Consider the following 20,552-nt stretch of genomic DNA (forward strand, 5'->3'; position numbering starts at 1 on the left):
CTTTCCTCGGAGTTTTCGGAATATATTTTAGCAAGAGAACTGAAGCCCCACCCCGGTATCGGCCTTCGAATGAGATATACTCTGTAATATGTAAAATGTTAGTATAACCGAAAGAGTTTTAATTAAAATTTTTTTTTGTATTCCGGCTCTGCTGAGCAAGATTATTATAGAATGTGATGAGCGAACAATTTATCCCATTATTCAAGGGGTTGCCAGCACAATATATAGCTTCTCCAACCCAATTGTCAACCTCATCTATCCGTGGCGAATCCCGTTTCATTAACAGCCGAGGCTCTGTCGACACCGAACTCCGCAGGGATCTAGGGGGTGGGAGGGCTTTATGGCCTGGAAGGTGACATGTCACACCAAATCGTTCCCGAGATGGTTGGGCTTGGTACCGGAACGTATCGGATCTGCATCCGGTAAAGGATTATACCATGGAATTTATTAAAAACATAATAGAAGGAACTTTGCCTGCGTATTTCAGGACTAATATAAAATATGTAAAAGATATGCACTCTGTAAATGCTCGTAATAAAAATGATTTTAATCTGCCGGTTATAAAACTGAAGCATACAAATGTAATCTGTATTATAAAGGTATTAAATCCTATAATGAGCTACCGAGTGATATTAAATCATGTCATTCCAATAAATTTAAACAAAAATTGTACAATTATTGCAGAACACTACCAATTTAGTGCTGAACAGGCGGGCTTCCATAGCATCGATAGAAGTGCAGCGAAACTATTCTGCTATGCAGCGCCAAGACTTCCAAGCTCTTGTACGCATACAAAAAAGGTTGCCGAAGCACATACTGAAACGCATCACTCGATTAACTCAGTGCATCGCCGTGCAGATGTTGCCTTCGCGCTTTACTAACATGCGTAAAATGCCTACATACTACACTAGCACAACACTTTTTTCGCATGATCTGTAAGTCTCCCATCCATAGTACTCAAAGGTAGGACATAGATGTAACTATTCTAGATTGCATAGTCCAGAAGACAATTATAAACATGTAAAATAGTTTTAAGTTAGGCTTAGGAAAGCCGTTACCATTAATATCAATAACTCTCCCCAAGGCCTTCGGGGAGTGTCCTTATCGCTACAACAACAACAACAGCGAACAATTCAAAGACGTGTGGAAACGTCCGGATGTAGACATGGTCGCATTGGCATTCAAGCAGAACTCGGTGATCGGTTTGATTGCAATGAGTGAGTTACGATGAAAAACGCAAAATTGTTGAATTAAACTTATTATCGGCGGCGCGCCCTGTTGAACGGTCATAACCGTTTAAGCGCTAAGAACAAGATATTTTCTGTAAAAAATCAGAGCACAAAATTTACGGCGTGGATTAATATCTTCAAGAGGATATATAAAGATTTGCATGTGGTTGAAGTTTTTCTAATTACATAATAACTAACTCGCCTTTCTTTTAATAAATAAAACTCGAACACGTATTTAGCACCTGACCCATAACCACACTCAAATACGCTTTGTTTGTCATGAAAGCGCGCAACTACAAAAAGATGTTCATAGGAGAGTCATTGAAGCATAAAAAATGGCAGATACAAGGGGTTTTGGTATTTCAAAAACAAAACAAAGAAGAAGACAGTTTTCGTTTGTACGCTTGTGGCAAAGTGTGTGTGAGTGAAACTTTCGCTTTCATTACGATTTGTTAATGAAATACCAAATAACTGTTATGTATGTGAATAGGCATCACTAGATTTAACGCCAAAGGCTTTTGACCTTTAGGCAGTCGGTTAACAAGCAATGAACACATGCACGTTTTATAACTGATTAGGAATGGATATGGGAAGGGAGTATGGGGGGACCGGACCATGACAATTTCTTCCATACTAATATTTTTACGTCTTCTTAAGCCACTAGGCCTTTAACGCTCTGTGACCACCTCTTCTACTTCATTCCTTTCCTAGTTCTGTCCACCTGCAGATGTATATCTTTCTGCCAATCTCATTACCTATCTACATCCCCATTTTTGCTTATCGCGGTCAGCTCAGTTGCAACCTGCATCCTAGGCTCTATATAATTTCATCTCCATTTTATTAAATAAATAAAGAAATACATGGTGGCAGTAGTAGACTAGAGAATGTATTGGGGTTCACTCTACGAATATATAGGGCAGCCGACTATAGGATAAAGTTTATATCCTCTCTGTCATATATTTTTCAAGGCTCAGAAGAGGGTCTCCAGATTACCATTCTAATGAAAATCCTGTGCGACAGAAAGTCTCAATGTTGGAATAAATTTCGTTCTTAATTTGAATCAACTGAAGAATTCATAGAAGATTGAATCGAAAGCCAGCAGTTACATAATTGAGTCCTAAGCCAGGGGTCTGCATTTCGTAGCACAATTGTGCTTTCATTTCATATGAAAAAGGCAATAACATTTAATTTTTGGAGACCCATATTCTAAGTCCTAAGCGAATTTTGGCTGCTATCTAACAAAAGTGTAAGGAAATTGAGCCTGAGAAGCTTCTAGAATATTTAAATTTAAGTACCGGACCTTAAAGCCCCTCGTATCTTTTAAATATTTTTCAATCTTCAAATAATATTTTTCATTAATTAATTCAATTCAGTCATTCAGTAATCGGCTGCGTCCCCATCGTCGATTAGCCTTCGAAATATGGACTATGGACTTTTTGGCTTCGTTCACTTTAGCATGCTTACCAGCTTTTTCTTCATGCTAGCCAAACAGACTACTCTTGTGCAAGCTTCAACACAGTCACTCCTTTGGGACAAGTGTCGGAAGAAGAATTCGCTGGTGGGGAGTTTTCTGCCCAAAGCTCGATTTAAACGACATTACTTGTTGTCCGTGCACTGCTGCTCCTTCCAATCAAAATTGGATAGGTTTAAGCATTCGGGGTACTGAATTGGCGTAAAAAGCTCGTCTGGAAGTGCCTGACCTCGCTTGCGATTACATTGAACTATTTTAAGTTTGGGGCTCGGCTCATCTCGGTTTGTCAGGCAACTATCGGCAAATATCTAAATATATCTTGTGTAGAACTGACCTGCTGCACGTGAGGGCTGCTGTTAATTCGAAATTCCGCTGGGCGTCTGTGTTCTGTTCATATTTAGATTAGACACTGCCCTTTTGAAGTTTATCGAACACCTTCATGTGTATGTATACGTATACATATGTATCATTTTAATACGGACTTTCTTTCCATATCCAGATGGATTAAAATATCTATCTTCATATATATGCATATATCCGCAATCTCGACGCCATTTACATTGGGTACTCGATTTCGATTTTATTTGCATCCACTTCTACATTTACGGTTTTATCTCTTTCTACAACTCCATGCCAAACTCCATCTCCATACAGATTCACATTTTTATCACAATCACCATCCACATTTCCATCTCGATCTCTATCTAGTTCTATATCCCCATCTCCATGTCCATATCCACATCCTTCTTCATCTCTATATCCATCTCCATATCCCTGTCTATTTTCACCTCCATCTCCGTCTGCATCGTATCCAAATGCATTAAAAAATCTATCTTCTTATATTACACTAGCAGACCGCCGGGTCGTTGTTCTGCCCTAAATTTGGCCTATCTGCATACATTTTAATAAGCTTTTTCCGTCTAGCTCTGCCCTACCCCTCTACACTTTTTTCTAATGTTTTTATTCACTCCTCCCTCCGTCTTTTTCGCTTCATCTCCATATTCGTCTCATTCTATCTCTTTCTCAGTCTCCTTCTCTCTTTTCTCTTCTCTCAAGTTTTTCTCCTTCTTCTTCATCTCTTATTGCCAGAGGGTGGTATGTATTTTGTTCCAGTCCCATTCCGAGTCTCAGTCCCAGTCCCACTCCGAGTCTCAGTCCCAGTCCTAGTCCTAATCCCAGTCCCAGACCGTCTTTGGTATACTTCCCGGAAAAAAGCATCGTAAATACTAATATTAGCAAATTTATATACGAAATTTCAGGCAAATCGAATATGACGTATGTAAATAGGTATGTGGGTATTATTAATTCTTGTCTTTATTTCGGCTTCGCATGCATATTTGTCAGTTTTGCTAGGTTGATGCGACAGCTTTCATTTGATATCCATATTGTATAAACACATTCTAGTCGTACTCGGGTCCACGCTTTGGGCTATATCTCGAGACCCTAGCCTCCCAGTTGTATAAAAATTATCCTATACTATAGCACTCATCAACAGCTTTCATTTGATATCCATATTATATAAACACAATCTAGGGGTACCCGGGTCCACGTTTTGGGCTATATCTCGAGACCCTAGCCTTCTTATTGTATGAAAATTATCCTGTACTATAGCACTCATCAACAGTTTTCATTTGATATCCATATTGTATAAACACATTCTAGGGGTACCCGGGTCCACGTTTTGGGCTATATCTCGAGACCCTAGCCTCCCAGTTGTATAAAAATTATCCTATACTATAGCACTCATCAACAGCTTTCATTTGATATCCATATTGTATAAACACAATCTAGGGGTACCCGGGTCCACGTTTTGGGCTATATCTCGAGACCCTAGCCTCATAGTTGTATGAAGATTATCCTGTACTATAGCACTCATCAACAGCTTTCATTTGATATCCATATTGTATAAACACATTCTAGGGGTACCCGGGTCCACGTTTTGGGCTATATCTCGAGACCCTAGCCTCCCAGTTGTATGAAAATTATCCTGTACTATAGCACTCATCAACAGCTTTCATTTGATATACATATTGTATAAACACAATCTAGGGGTACCCTGGTCCACGTTTTGGGCTATATCTCGAGACCCTAGCCTCCTAGTTGTATGAAAATTATCCTGTACTATAGCACTCATCAACAGTTTTCATTTGATATCCATATTGTGTAAACACATTCTAGTGGTACCCGGGTCCACGTTTTGGGCTATATCTCGAGACCCTAGCCTCCCAGTTGTATGAAAATTATCCTGTACTATAGCACTCATCAGCAGCTTTCATTAGATATCCATATTGTATAAACACATTCTAGGGGTACCCGGGTCCACGTTTTGGGCTATATCTCCTAGTTGTATGAAAATTATCCTGTACTATAGCACTTATCAATAGTTTTCATTTGATATCCATATTGTGTAAACACATTCTAGGGGTACCCGGGTCCACGGTTTGGGCTATATCTCGAGACCCTAGCCTCCCAGTTGTATGAAAATTATCCTGTACTATAGCACTCATCAACAGTTTTCATTTGATATTCATATTGTATAAACACATTCTACGGGTACCCGGGTCCACGTTTTGGGCTATATCTCGAGACCCTAGCCTCCCAGTTGTATGAAAATTATCCTGTACTATAGCACTCATCAGCAGCTTTCATTAGATATCCATATTGCATAAACACATTCTAGGGGTACCCGGGTCCACGTTTTGGGCTATATCTCGAGACCCTAGCCTCCCAGTTGTATGAAAATTATCCTGTACTATAGCACTCATCAACAGTTTTCATTTGATATCCATATTGTGTAAACACATTCTAGGGGTACCCGGGTCCACGTTTTGGGCTATATCTCGAGACCCTAGCCTCCCAGTTGTATGAAAATTATCCTGTACTATAGCACTCATCAGCAGCTTTCATTAGATATCCATATTGTATAAACACATTCTAGGGGTGCCCGGGTCCACGTTTTGGGCTATATCTCCTAGTTGTATGAAAATTATCCTTTACTATAGCACTCATCAACAGTTTTCATTTGATATCCATATTGTGTAAACACATTCTAGGGGTACCCGGGTCCACGTTTTGGGCTATATCTCGAGACCCTAGCCTCCCAGTTGTATGAAAATTATCCTGTACTATAGCACTCATCAACAGTTTTCATTTGATATCCATACTGTATAAACACAATCTAGGGGTACCCGGGTCCACGTTTTGGGCTATATCTCGAGACCCTAGCCTCCTAGTTGTATGAAAATTATCCTGTACTATAGCACTCATCAACAGTTTTCATTTGATATCCATATTGTGTAAACACATTCTAGGGGTACCCGGGTCCACGTTTTGGGCTATATCTCGAGACCCTAGCCTCCCAGTTGTATGAAAATTATCCTGTACTATAGCACTCATCAACAGCTTTCATTTGATATCCATATTGTATAAAAACATTTTAGGGGTGCCCGGGTCCACGTTTTGGCCTATATCTCGAGACCCTAGTCACCAATAGGTATGAAAATTATCCTGTACTATAGCACTCATCAACAGCTTTCATTTGATATCCATATTGTATAAACACATTCTAGGGGTACCCGGGTCCACGTTTTGATCTCAAGACCCTAGGCACGTGGCGAAAAAAAGGTAGACGTTGGCCGATTGATACCCTAGTCACCCAGCGGTATAAAAATTACTCTGTACTAAAGCACTCATCAACAGTTACTTCCTCTTCAATCACTCTTTATCTATTAAAAAAAGCGCATCGAAACCCGTTGCGTATTTTTAAAGGTTTAAGCATTCAAAGGGACATAGGGACAGAAATAGCGACTTTGTTTATACTATGTAGTGATGTACATCCATACATACCTATAAACCTACGCCCGAAGTTAAATAACGAAGCGAATGCCATATATGTACGTATGTATGTGTCGCATCAAGCCTCACTCAAAAGCAATTAGCGCGGACAGTTCACAGCGAACAAACACACATACGCATTTTTTGGTAAAAATGTTACTTTTGTTTAAACAATTTGGCTGATATAAGAAAGGAATCAAGTATTTTTTTTAATGCAGATCGAAGGTAAATATTTCAAAGTTTTACTGAAAAGTTGAATTTTTTAAATCCATCCATCCGTTTATGAGTTATATCTGTGTAAACAAAAATTTTATGATTTTTTACTACATTTTGGCAATTTGACACGCCCCTGTACTAAATACCTTCAAATTATATTAACTGTACCATCTCACGTAGCTAAGCTTTCAAATGCAAAAAACTGTTTTAAAATCGGAGCATTCTGTGTGAAGTTATGTGCATACATGTCATTTAGCAACATTATTTTATAAGATTTATATGGATAGATAGATAGATAGATATATCCGCAATCTCGACGTCATTGACATCAGGTACTCAATTTCGATTTCCTTTGCATCCACTTCTACATTTACGGTTTTATCTCTTTCTCCAACTCCATGCAATTTGGTTGCGACCAGAAAATTTTTCTTAGACCCGCCCTATTAAGTGATATTTAAATCTCTTTAAAATATATTTAATTTTCATTTCGAACCTCATACTACCCAAACAGCTTTATTTAATGTTTTTTTTTTAATTCATTTTCAAATGGTTGTTCAGGTGTATGTTTTTTTAATTTTGTGACATTTGATCTATCAAAATGAATAGCATTAACTCTTGCGCCTATTTGCTGTGAGCTGCAGACGTTTCAAATGATGCGCGAAGATGAGCACCTGTGGGCTTGTGGGCTGTAAAAGTTTACTGCGCAGCCGCCCACACGACATGAACACGAAATGGTTAAACGGTTATTGAACTTTTGTTTGCGGCGGCGGCTATGATTATCACAGTGATTATGACCAACACTCACGGATACGAGTGTTTGTAGGTTTGAGTGGCTATCTGTCAGCAAACACTTGGTGCCAAACAGCGATTAAGCCGGCATCCAGCATTCATAAATAACAATAACAACTATAGCATGATCACTTTCATCTATAATATTTTTTATAATTTTTTTTCGTTACAGTCGCACTGCAAATTCAAATTATAAACTTGTTAAAGCAATGTCGGTTTTATATATGTAGCTTCTACATATTTATATCTGCATTTAATAATGCAACTTTATTTATTATTGGCATATGTCTTCACGTTTTTTTGTTGTTATAGACTCGAATGCATTCGCCTCGTTGAACTCAATTGGCGCAATGTCAAACAGATTTGCCAACGATGCGCCAATGTCGAGTGTCAGTGAACAAAAAATTAAAATGCAATTAATGAGAAATGCAATTACTACAGTGCGAACAACAACAACTCTAAATTTTTCTTTTATTTTTATTGAAATGGGCGCCTTTCTCGCACGCACGTAATCTTTATTTTTGGCTGCCTTGATTTGGTGTGAATTTCTGAAAGTCATTCAACTTGCATGCCGCACCAACAAAATAAAAAAAAAATACTTCTTTTTGCACGTTTCACACTTATATAATAATTTTAGTTAATATTGTGATCCCTTGCTATTTTTAGTTTATGTGCAAAAATGTGCAACAATTTTTATTTTTTTATTGTTATTTTTTCTTAAATGGAGCCATAACAAAATAAATTCAAATTATTTTATTATTATACTGAAAGAAAAATACTGGTAAAATCGACCGAAATACGGGTCAATTCAACCGAAACTTCTGTCAGTTTTTATCCATCGCAAGAAGATGTTGAATCAACTGCGCACAAATCTTTGATTCGTAATTGACCGTTTTAGTAGTCAAATGAACAACAAAAGTTGTTGCGACAGCATTGTATGAAAGTACCTATGTTGCCATATAAATAAATAAATGTAAGGCGCGATAACCTCCGAAGAGATTTTCCTCTTCCAATTTGCGTCGTGCTCTTTTTTAATTTTTCTTACAAATTGGCGGGACGCGACCTAATTGTTTTATGCCGACTCCGAACGGCATCTGCAAGGCGTATGAGTTTTCACTGAGAGCATTTCATGGCAGAAATACACTCGGAGTGCTTGCCGAACACTGCCGAGGGGCGACTAGTCGCGACTCCGCTTAGAAAACTTTTCTTCTAATTGAAAAAGCTTGTTTCTAAAATTTTCATGTTGCTTTTCCCGGGGTGTGAACCCAGGGTCTTCGGTGTGATAGGCGGAACACGCTAACATCACACCACGGCGGCCGCCATATAAATACGTAAAGCTGGAGTCATTGGTGCCGTATGTCGTATCGCTGTATCCGTATCCCTAACGTAATCAGCTGTTTATCGTTACGACGGTAAACCAAAACCCAATTGGTTGGCTACGATACGGTTACGACCTTAGCGGCACCAATAATCGATTGCATTGATTTTCATAAGTTTGGTCGAATCAGCTGTTATAAGGTTACCGATACGGTTACCGATAAAGCACCAATGTCTCCAGCTTAAAGGGCGAATTAATGGTGACTTATAACCATAAAGCCATAACCAGATAAATCAGCTGATCGAACCTACCTTATGGAAAGGAATGTAATCGATTAATGGTGCCATACCATAACGATAACGCCATAGCCAATCAATTGGTCTTTGGTTTCTCGCCATATCCATAACCTAAAAATATTTGAGTTGGTGACTTTATAACTTTTTTTAGATTTTCTTCATTGTTTTGGATACGTTATGTCTAAGATACTTATTTTTTGTGGAATATGTTTGTAATTTTTTGCGTTTTCATCATTTTTATGAACTTTTCACTATTTTTAGGTTAAGGCACAATTAATCGATCACATTGTGATGGTTATGGATATGGGTGTGGTTACGACTATGGCGTTAGGGTTAAGGAAGTTTAATTTGGCTTTAAATATGTGAATACATAAATACGCATGCTTGCTACATACACATACATATCAATATAGAAATGAAAATAGTAATCACAAAACTGATTGTCAATTCTTTCAGTTGCATCCATAGCGGAATGATACAAGGTGGCAGCATGGTGACATACCTACAAACATAAATAAAAATTCCATGTACTTTGTTTTTGTAAATTCGATGGACAAATGTCAAAATCGTTCGGCACCGTTAGTTGATGTATCAAATCTAATAAAAAAAGTTCATAATTAGCTGTTCCATGCTGCCACCTTGTATCGTTGCGCCATGGTTGCATCTCAGCTCATTCTCAATTTCTTCTCTCGCATGTAGTTGCCACACTTGACTGTTTCGAACAAAACTTGTAGTATAAATGTTTGACGTAGCATTTTAAAAAGAGAACTTGTACGTTATAGAAAAGTAAAGAATCAAATCGCAGGAAGGTAATTCACCACTGGAGTAACTTTACATGTAATTCGGCAAGTTTAATTTTCGTTTTTAAGTTTAAACGATTCCAAAACAACTCAAACTTTTATTTTGTCGGAAACATCAACATTGAGAAAGGATGTTTCTTTTATTATCTTATTAGATTCGTTTGCGTGAGTGAAAATTCATAAAAACTTGAACAAAATGTTACTAACTTTGGAAAAATCCTGTTCGTTCAAGCGAAACTTTTGCAACAAGAGGGCGCAATTTTGCATTTCGCTTGGACAAGAAGTTGCAAAATTGTACCCGATAATTATGTGTCCCGGTATCTCATAATTTTGTACACAGTTAATTCAAAAAAGAGTTTTTTCATTTTGTATTGATAACTGAAAACTAGTTTTTTATTGTTTTCCCATTTTGTGTGTTTTTTCGATTTGATGGTTTTCTTATTTTGGCGTTCTTTTTTTTAACAAGGGGCACCATCGTCATAAGTACAAAGTAGAGAGCGCAGTGAGCGTAAAATTCTCTTTGAAATTTGCTCATGTATTGACTATGGATCGCTGTTGAAATGACCAGTGAGATCAGTTGTGTTAACAAAAAAATCAGTTAAATTGATTAGGAATCTGTCAATTTTACAAAATTTTGTTAACTGAAGAGCGACAATTTCTCTTCTGTTGAAATGACTAAACTAATTTGTTCGTTTGACAAAGAACTCGGCCGAATAAACCATAATTCGATCAATTTCACCAAATCTCCGTTAAGTCAAGAACAACAGAACCGATTTGTTGATTTTACTAGCACCAATTCTTTCAGTGTATTTATTAATATTTTGTTAGAACGAAATCCGGTAAAAAATGTCCAATTTTCGCAAAAGGAAATAAATGCTTGATACTCAAGAATGAAATCCTAAGTGATTCTCAATTTGATCACAAAATTGGTCTTTAACCCTTTCACTACCATAGAGATTATGCATCCCAATAGAAATTAAAAACAATGTCAAGAATGCAATTTATGCCCTACTTGAATAAGTAACCGCCCCATTGGTTCTTATGAGTATTTTCCTTTCACCACCAGCTGTTTTAGGTTGGTCCAATGAGCCTATACGTTTTGAGAGTTTATTTTTGACAACTACTTTTGCGCAATGTAACTTTTCCAGACCTAATTTGGGATTATTTTAATCATCATTTTTAGATTATTTTGAGTATCACTTTGAATCAGGATAATTTGGAAACCATATCGTGAGAGTTTCAGGATTATTTCGGGATTAGATCACTTCGGGGCAACTTATAATTTCGAACCCGTTACGGTGCAGTTTCAAAGTCAATTTTGAATTGTTTTTGGTATCTTTGTGCGGTAGTTCCACCCCATCCGTTGTAGTTGTAATGTCAATATAGTACTTTTTTTTTCAAAGATATTTATTTGTTGTTTCTGAATAAAATCACAACCCACTTTATGCTCAATTTGCACTTTATTTCGAAATATTCGTGAAACAATGCTGAAATTTTCCCAAAATGATACAGACAAAAACTTGGAATGGGCCCGCAACTACTGCCGAAATAGTTCCAAAAGTAATCGCAACAGCTGTTCGTATTCCTTCGGTAAATTCAAATATTCTTGATTTCCTACGAATACGATGCTGAAATCATTTGAAACTTACCCGGAAATAAAATTTCAAACTAATCACTAAGTCAAACTTTAATGCTCCCACAAATATAACCGAATAAATTCCGAATGATATCGATCTCAGTCATGAATAAATCCTCGGGAGATCCAAGTGAGTCGCAACCTGGGAAATTTAGCATAAAGTGATTCGATGATTCCACCTCATCATCCTCCATACAGCTACAGCAGGATGGGATTTCCAGTATCTTGAGACGTTCCCCATGGATTCCCATGGGGCAGTGCCCTGTCAAAACCCCAATTACCATTGTTAGGAGAGCCTTAGTAAACCCAGAACTCCTGCCATCCACGCCCTGCCAGAAAAATGTCGCCTCCCTGCAAGAGGTGATGTCCACCCAACGTTTGCTGATCTGACTCGAGGTCCATCTATGCAGGAGCAAACCCGAAATACCTATGTTACTTCTAAGCTGCGAGTGCGGGCGTTTACATGGTCAATTATGTAGCAGATCTCAAGTTCAAGTTATTATGGCTAGCTGTTCTTGTGACTATAGATGTAATAGTATCTGTGATTGACGTTACTTGTGAGCGCGATTAAGAACGGGATGCATGTATTCGTCACATTCAGCTAGGCACGGTGATTTACTGCGATTGCTTAGTCGCTGTGACGAAATCACAGCCACATGAATATTTGTTATTTCTAGTTTAGATGCCTATCACTCTATGTGTCCCCTTAGAGCCATGAGACAAGAATGGAAGGTTAATCGCCTATACCTGTTTCCTATTCTCCTCGCTCTCCCATCTGTCAAAGGGCCTGGGCAAAAAATTACCGCGCAAAGAGCTTTACTGTCCTGCTGTTGTCAGGATTATTGATTGGCAGTCACTGTGAGAAGGGTAGAGCTTTCACGACGAGCGTTCCTTCAAATCTAACGCACTTATTCTTGATCGTGTCGACATGGAATGACACACATTGCTTACTTTCCTTGGATCTTCATAAAAGTAATATGCTTTGAAAATCTCATTAAAACAAATTTTGGTTTAAATGAAGTTGCAACATTTCTTCACATCGCTGAGCCTTTCGCTTCATTCATGCTTTTTTTTGTTAAATTCCAATTTATCGTTTTTCTCTCTCATTAACCAAATACATGTGTTGTAATAAAAAAATTTGCATATGCCGGCAGCGTGGTAGTTTTTGAAGGTTATGTGAGAATTTAATTAACAAAAATTTACTAACTACAAAATAACGTCTTTTGTCGCAACAAATGTTTAGGGCATTTTGCTAGTATTTTCTATTATTTATTTGCAACTTAAAGTTAAGAAATTTGTCAGCGAGTAAGCAACTTATTTGTATAATTTATTTACAGCATGTAAAATGTAAAATTAATATTTTTTTGTATTGCAGGTCCTACGCAAAATCGCAGTAATAGTGTATACAGCTTTGGATTATAATCTAGCCGTGGATGAACAGTGTCAAATGTCACACGAACTAGAAGAACTGATCACCTATATGATTGCGGATGGTAAGATAATTCTGGGATATGTGAGTTTTACATAAAAAAACATACCAACAATTACATGCAAACATATCCGTACCACCCACCGGAAAATACGGGTACCGGTGCATATACGTAGCATTTTTTTATTTGGTATAAACTACACTGAAAGAAAAATACTGGTAAAATCAACCGAAATACGAGTCAATTCAACCGAAATTTCTTAAATTTTTATCCATCGCAACAAGATGTTGAATCAACTGCGCAAAAATCGTTGATTCGTAATTGACCGATTTAGTAGTCAAATAAACAAAAAAAGTTGTTGCGACAGCTTTGTTTGAAAGTACCTATGTTGCCATATAAATATGTAAATAAGTGTAAGACGCGATAACCTCCGAAAAGATTTTAGGCCGAACTTCTCTTCCAATTTGCGTCGTGCTCCTTTTTAATTTTTCTTACAAATTGGAGGGCCGGGACCTACTTCTTTTATGCCGACTACGAACTACATGTGCAAATCATATTCGATTTCACTGAGAGCATTTCATGGCCGAAATACACTAGGAGTGCTTGCCGAACACTGCCGAGGGGCGACCTCGCTTAGAAAATTTTCTTCTAATTGAAAAAGCTTGTTTCTAAAATTTTGATGTTGCTTTGCCCGGGATGTGAACCCAGGGTCTTCGGTGTGGTAGGCGGAACATGCTACCATCACACCACGATGGCCGCCATATAAATACGTAAATATGTGAATACATAAATACGCATGCTTGCTACATACATGTACATATGAATATAGAAATGAAAATAGCATGACGGAACGTTCCGCCATGGAAAATAGTAGTCACAAAACTGATTCTCAATTCTTTCAGTTGCATCTCAGCTCATTCTCAATTTCTTCTCTCGCATGTAGTTGCCACACTTGACTGTTTCGAACAAAACTTGAAGTATAAATGTTTGACGTAGCATTTTAAAAAGAGAACTTGTATGTTATAGAACAGTAAAGAATCAAATCGCAGGAAGGTAATTTACCACTGGAGTAACTTTACATGTGATTCGGCAAGTTTACTTTTCGTTTTTGAGTTGAAACGATTCCAAAACAACTCAGACTTTTATTTTGTCGGAAACATCAACATTTAAAAAGGATGGTTTTTTTATTATCTTATTATATTCGTTCGCGTGAATGAAAATTCATAAAAACTTGAACAAAATGTTACTAATTTTGGAAAAATCCTGTTCGTTCAAGTAAAACTTTTGCAACAAGAGGGCGCAATTTTCCATTTCGCTTGAACGAGAAGTTGCAAAATTGTACCCGATAGATAGGTGTCCTGGTATCTTATAATTTTTTGCACAGTAAATTCAAAAAATGGTTTTTTCGTTTTGTATTTATAACCGAAAAACTAGTTTTTTCTTGTTTTCCCATTTTGTGTGTTTGTTCGATTTGATGGTTGTCTTGTTTTAGTGTTTTTTTTAACAAGTGGCACCATCGTCATAAGTACAAAGTAGATAGCGCAGTGAGCGTAAAATTCTTTTTGAAATTTGCTCATGTATTGTCAGTTGATCGCCGTTGAAATGACCTGTAAGATCAGTTGTGTTAACAGAAAAATCAGCTAGAATGATTAGGAATCTGTCAATTTTACAAAATTTTGTTAACTTCAGAGCGACAATTTCTCTTCTGCTGATATGACTAAACTAAATTGTTCGCTTGACAATGAACTCGGTCGAATTAACCATAATTCGATCAATTTCACCGAATCTCCGTTAAGTCAAGAACAACAGAACCGATTTGTTGATTTTACTAGCACCATTTCTTTCAGTGTAGAGAAAGTTACATGCAAACATAAGTATATACAAGTGAAGCCATGTTAAAGACTCTTGCGAACACGAAAATGGCAGTGACAGATTTTATCAGAGTTCACCAATTATATTATTTTTATACTCAGTTGAGCAGAGCTCACAGAGTATATTAACTTTGATTGGATAACGGTTGGTTGTACAGGTATAAAGGAATCGAGATAGATATAGACTTCCATATATCAAAATCATCAGTATCGAAAAAAAATTTGATTGAGCCATGTCCGTCCGTCTGTCCGTTAACACGATAACTTGAGTAAATTTTAAAGTATCTTGATGAAATTTGGTATGTAGATTCCTGGGCACTCATCTCAGATCGCTATTTAAAATGAACGATATCGGACTATAACCACGCCCACTTCCTCGATATCGAAAATTTCGAAAAACCGAAAAAAAAGCGATAATTCATTGCCAAAGGCGGATAAAGCGATGAAACTTGGTAGATGGGTTGACGTTATGACGCAGAATAGAAAACTAGTAAGATTTTTAACAATGGGCGTGGCACCGCCCACTTTTACAAGAAGGTAATTTAAAAGTTTTGCAAGCTGTAATTTGGCAGTCGTTGAAGATATCACGATGAAATTTGGCAGGAACGTTACTACTATTACTATATATGTGCTAAATAACAATTAGCAAAATTGGATGAAGAACACGCCCACTTTATAAAAAAAATTTTTTTAAATTTAAATTTTAACAAAAAATTTAATATCTTTACTGTATATAAGTAAATTAAGTCAAAATTCAACTCCAGTAATGATATGATGCAACAAAATACAAAAATAAAAGAAAATTTCAAAATGGGCGTGGCTCCGCCCATTTTCATTTAGTTTGTCTAGAATACTTTTAATGCCATAAGTCGAACAAAAATTTACCAATCCTTCTCAAATTTGGTAGGGGCATAGATTCTATGACGATAACTGTTCTCTGTGAAAATGGGCCGTTAACACAATAACTTGAGCAAAATCCGATACATCTTTACTAAACTTAGTCCGCATACTTATCTGAACTCACTTTATCTTGGTATAAAAAATGGCCGAAATCCGACCGTAACCACGCCCACTTTATCGATATCGAAAATTACGAAAAATGAAAAAAATGCCATAATTCTATACCAAATACGAAAAAAGGGATGAAACATGGTAACTGGATTGGTTTATTGACGCAAAATATAACTTTGGAAAAAACTTTGTAAAATGGGTGTGACACCTACCATATTAAGTAGAAGAAAATGAAAAAGTTCTACAAGGCGAAATCAACAGCCCTTGGAATCTTGGCAGGAATACTGTTATTGGTATTGCATATATAAATAAATTAGCAGTACCCGACAGATGAACTTCTGGATCACCTGGTCCACATTTTGGTAGATATCGCGAGAACGCCCTCACATATACATCTAAGGGCCACTCGCTTTTAAAACCCTCATTAATACCTTTAATTTGATATCCATATCGTACAAACACATTCTAGAGTCACCCTGGCCCACCCTAATGGCGATATCTCGAAAAGGCGTCCACCTATAGACCTAATGCCCACCCCCTCTTAAAATGCTCAGTAACACCTTTCGTTTGATACCCATATCGTACAAACATTCTAGAGTCATCCTTGGTCCACCTTTATGGCGATATCTCGAAAAGGCGTCCACCTATAGAACTAAGGATTACTCCCTTTTAAAATACTCATTACCACCTTTCATTTGATACCCATATCATACAAACACATTCTAGAGTCACCCCTGGCCCACCCTAATGGCGATATCTCGAAAAGGCGTCCATCTATAGACCTAATGCCCACTCCCTCTTAAAATGCTCAGTAACACCTTTCGTTTGATACCCATATCGTACAAACATTCTAGAGTCACCCCTGGCCCACCCCAATGGCGATATCTCGAAAAGGCGTCCACCTATAGACCTAATGCCCACTCCCTCTTAAAATGCTCAGTAACACCTTTCGTTTGATACCCATATCGTACAAACATATTCTAGAGTCACCCCTGGCCCACCCTAATGACGATATCTCGAAAAGACCTCCACCTATAGACCTCATGCCCACTCCCTCTTCAAATGCTCATTAACACCTTTCGTTTGATACCCATATCGTACAAACATTCTAGAGTCACCCTTGGTTCACCTTTATGGCGATATCTCGAAAAGGCGTCCACCTATAGAACTAAGGATTACTCCCTTTTAAAATACTCATTACCACCTTTCATTTGATACCCATATCGTACAAACACATTCTAGAGTCACCCCTGGCCCACCCTAATGGCGATATTTCGAAAAGGCGTCCACCTATAGACCTAATGCCCACTCCCTCTTAAAATGCTCAGTAACACTTTTCGTTTGATACCCATATCGTACAAACTTTCTAGAGTCACTCCTGACCCACCCTAATGGCGATATCTCGAAAAGGCGTCCATCTATAGACCTAATGCCCACTCCCTCTTAAAATGCTCAGTAACACCTTAGGTTTGATACCCATATCGTACAAACATTCTAGAGTCACCCCTGGCCCACCCTAATGGCGATATCTCGAAAAGGCGTCCACCTATAGACCTAATGCCCACTCCCTCTTAAAATGCTCAGTAACACCTTTCGTTTGATACCCATATCGTACAAACATTCTAGAGTCACCACTGACCCACCCTAATGGCGATATCTCGAAAAGGCGTCCACCTATAGACCTAATGCCCACTCCCTCTTAAAATGCTCAGTTACACCTTTCGTTTGATACCCATATCGTACAAACATTCTAGAGTCACGCTTGGTCCACCTTTATGGCGATATCTCGAAAAGGCGTCCACCTATAGAACTAAGGATTACTCCCTATTAAAATACTCATTACCACCTTTCATTTGATACCCATATCGTACAAACACATTCTAGAGTCACCCTTGCCCACCCTAATGGCGATATCTCGAAAAGGCGTCCACCTATAGACCTAATGCCCACTCCCTCTTAAAATGCTCAGTAACACCTTTCGTTTGATACCCATATCGTACAAACATTCTAGAGTCACCCCTGGCCCACCCTAATGGCGATATCTCGAAAAGGCGTCCACCTATAGACCTAGTGCCCACTCCCTCTTGAAATGCTCAGTAACACCTTTCGTTTGATACCCATATCGTACAAACATTCTAGAGTCACCCCTGGCCCACCCTAATGGCGATATCTCGAAAAGGCGTCCACCTATAGACCTAATGCCCACTCCCTCTTAAAATACTCAGTAACACCTTTCGTTTGATACCCATATCGTACAAACATTCTAGAGTCACCCCTGGCCCACCCTAATGGCGATATCTCGAAAAGGCGTCCACCTATAGACCTAATGCCCACTCCCTCTTAAAATGCTCAGTAACACCTTTCGTTTGATACCCATATCGTACAAACATTCTAGAGTCACCCCTGGCCCACCCTAATGGCGATATCTCGAAAAGGCGTCCACCTATAGACCTAGTGCCCACTCCCTCTTGAAATGCTCAGTAACACCTTTCGTTTGATACCCATATCGTACAAACATTCTAGAGTCACCCTTGGTCCACCTTTATGGCGATGTCTCGAAAAGGCGTCCACCTATAGAACTAAGGATTACTCCCTTTTAAAATACTCATTACCACCTTTCATTTGATACCCATATCATACAAACACATTCTAGAGTCACCCCTAGCCCACCCTAATGGCGATATCTCGAAAAGGCGTCCATCTATAGACCTAATGCCCACTCCCTCTTAAAATGCTCAGTAACACCTTTCGTTTGATACCCATATCATACAAACATTCTAGAGTCACCCCTGGCCCACCCTAATGGCGATATCTCGAAAAGGCGTCCACCTATAGACCTAATGCCCACTCCCTCTTAAAATGCTCAGTAACACCTTTCGTTTGATACCCATATCGTACAAACATTCTAGAGTCACGCTTGGTCCACCTTTATGGCGATATCTCGAAAAGGCGTCCACCTATAGAACTAAGGATTACTCCCTATTAAAATACTCATTACCACCTTTCATTTGATACTCATATCGTACAAACACATTCTAGAGTCACCCTGGCCCACCCTAATGGCGATATCTCGAAAAGGCGTCCACCTATAGACCTAATGCCCACTCCCTCTTAAAATGCTCAGTAACACCTTTCGTTTGATACCCATATCGTACAAACATTCTAGAGTCACCCTTGGTCCACCTTTATGGCGATATCTCGAAAAGGCGTCCACCTATAGAACTAAGGATTATTCCCTTTTAAAATACTCATCACCACCTTTCATTTGATACCCATATCGTACAAACATATTCTAGAATCACCCCTGGTCCACCTTTATGACGATATCTCGAAACGGCGTCCACCTATGGAACTAAGGATCGCTCCTTTTCAAAATACTCATTAACACCTTTCATTTGATACCCATATCGTACAAACATATTCTAGAGTCACCCCTGGTCCACCTTTATGGCGATTTCTCGAAAAGGCGTCCACCGATAGACCTAAGGCCCACTCCCTCCTAAAATGCTCATTAACACCTTTCATTTGATACCCATATCGTACAAACAAATTCTAGAGTCAGCCCTGGTCCACCTTTATGGCGATATCCCTAAATGGCGTCCATCCATAGAACTATGGCGTACTCTCTCTTAAAATACTATTTAATACCTTCCATTTGATACCCATGTCATACAAATACATTCCAGGGTTACCCTAGGTTCATTTTCCTACATGGTGATTTTCCTTATTTTGTCTCCATAGCTCTCAACTGAGTATGTAATGTTCGGTTACACCCGAACTTAGCCTTCCTTACTTGTTTTTGCTTGTTTTTTGTAATTTTTGTTCGATATGCGCATATAAATAATGCATGACGTTGACCGGCACATTAGGGTGGTCTTTAGATCTAGATCTTTATACCCCTACGGGTACTGTCGGACAGATCCCTTTTGTACTGTTCGACACTTCCTTATTGTACCCCTTTTGGTACTGGTCGACACGCCCTCTTTGTACCCCACGGGTATTGTCGGACAGATCCTTTTTCTACTCTCCGTTATACCCTTACGGGTACTGTTCGACACATCCTCATTGTACCCCTGCGGGTACTGTCGGACAGATCCTCTTTGTTCGCTTATGGGAACGGTCAGACACGAATTTCTACGGGAATACTTACGGATTATACTCTTTTTAAAATTATTACAATGACATTTTTTTGAATTGCAGTAGTTATTTATGAATATATATGTAAATTAAAATATATTCCGTTTTAAATATTTTGCGTGACAAATTTTTTAAATAAAAGTAATACCATATTTTGACACAAATTATGGGAACATCAAATTTGCCATTTACGCCCCTATTCTGAGCGTTGCCGGTAAAATAGTACCCAGAACATTATGTACCGAATATCGTTACCAGTTCTTTTATCCGCGATTCTGGCCCAAGTGGTAACGCTGTCATCACCGAAAAACTCACCCGTGTCTGTGGAGAAATTTGAAAGGTACCCTGCAAAAATTGTTGGATTACGTGTTCCATTTTCTTCATGTTGGAGTACTCTAACAATACTCCTTTGCAATGCGTTTGCGGACCACCATCAGCCGATCATTGCTCGTTTTTTAACGCTAGTGAGCACGACACGATGACGATCGAACAGAGTTGCCAAAAGTAAAAAATT

The 20,552-nt window shown here is 38.4% G+C and overlaps 1 protein-coding gene across 10 annotated transcripts in view; it reads left to right on the plus strand.

The window, feature by feature from the left end:
* Positions 1 to 20,552, plus strand: part of spir (spire type actin nucleation factor) — a 422,518-nt gene that overhangs the window by 229,475 nt on the left and 172,491 nt on the right. For all 10 annotated transcript variants that reach the window (XM_067767511.1, XM_067767514.1, XM_067767513.1 and 7 more), the window contains one exon: positions 12,965 to 13,082. In XM_067767511.1, the coding sequence (XP_067623612.1) occupies positions 12,965 to 13,082 (118 nt within the window). The remainder of the gene's footprint in view (positions 1 to 12,964; positions 13,083 to 20,552) is intronic.

Source organism: Eurosta solidaginis, chromosome 2 (genome assembly GCF_040869045.1).
Source record: "Eurosta solidaginis isolate ZX-2024a chromosome 2, ASM4086904v1, whole genome shotgun sequence".
NCBI classification, from domain to species: Eukaryota; Metazoa; Arthropoda; class Insecta; order Diptera; family Tephritidae; genus Eurosta; species Eurosta solidaginis.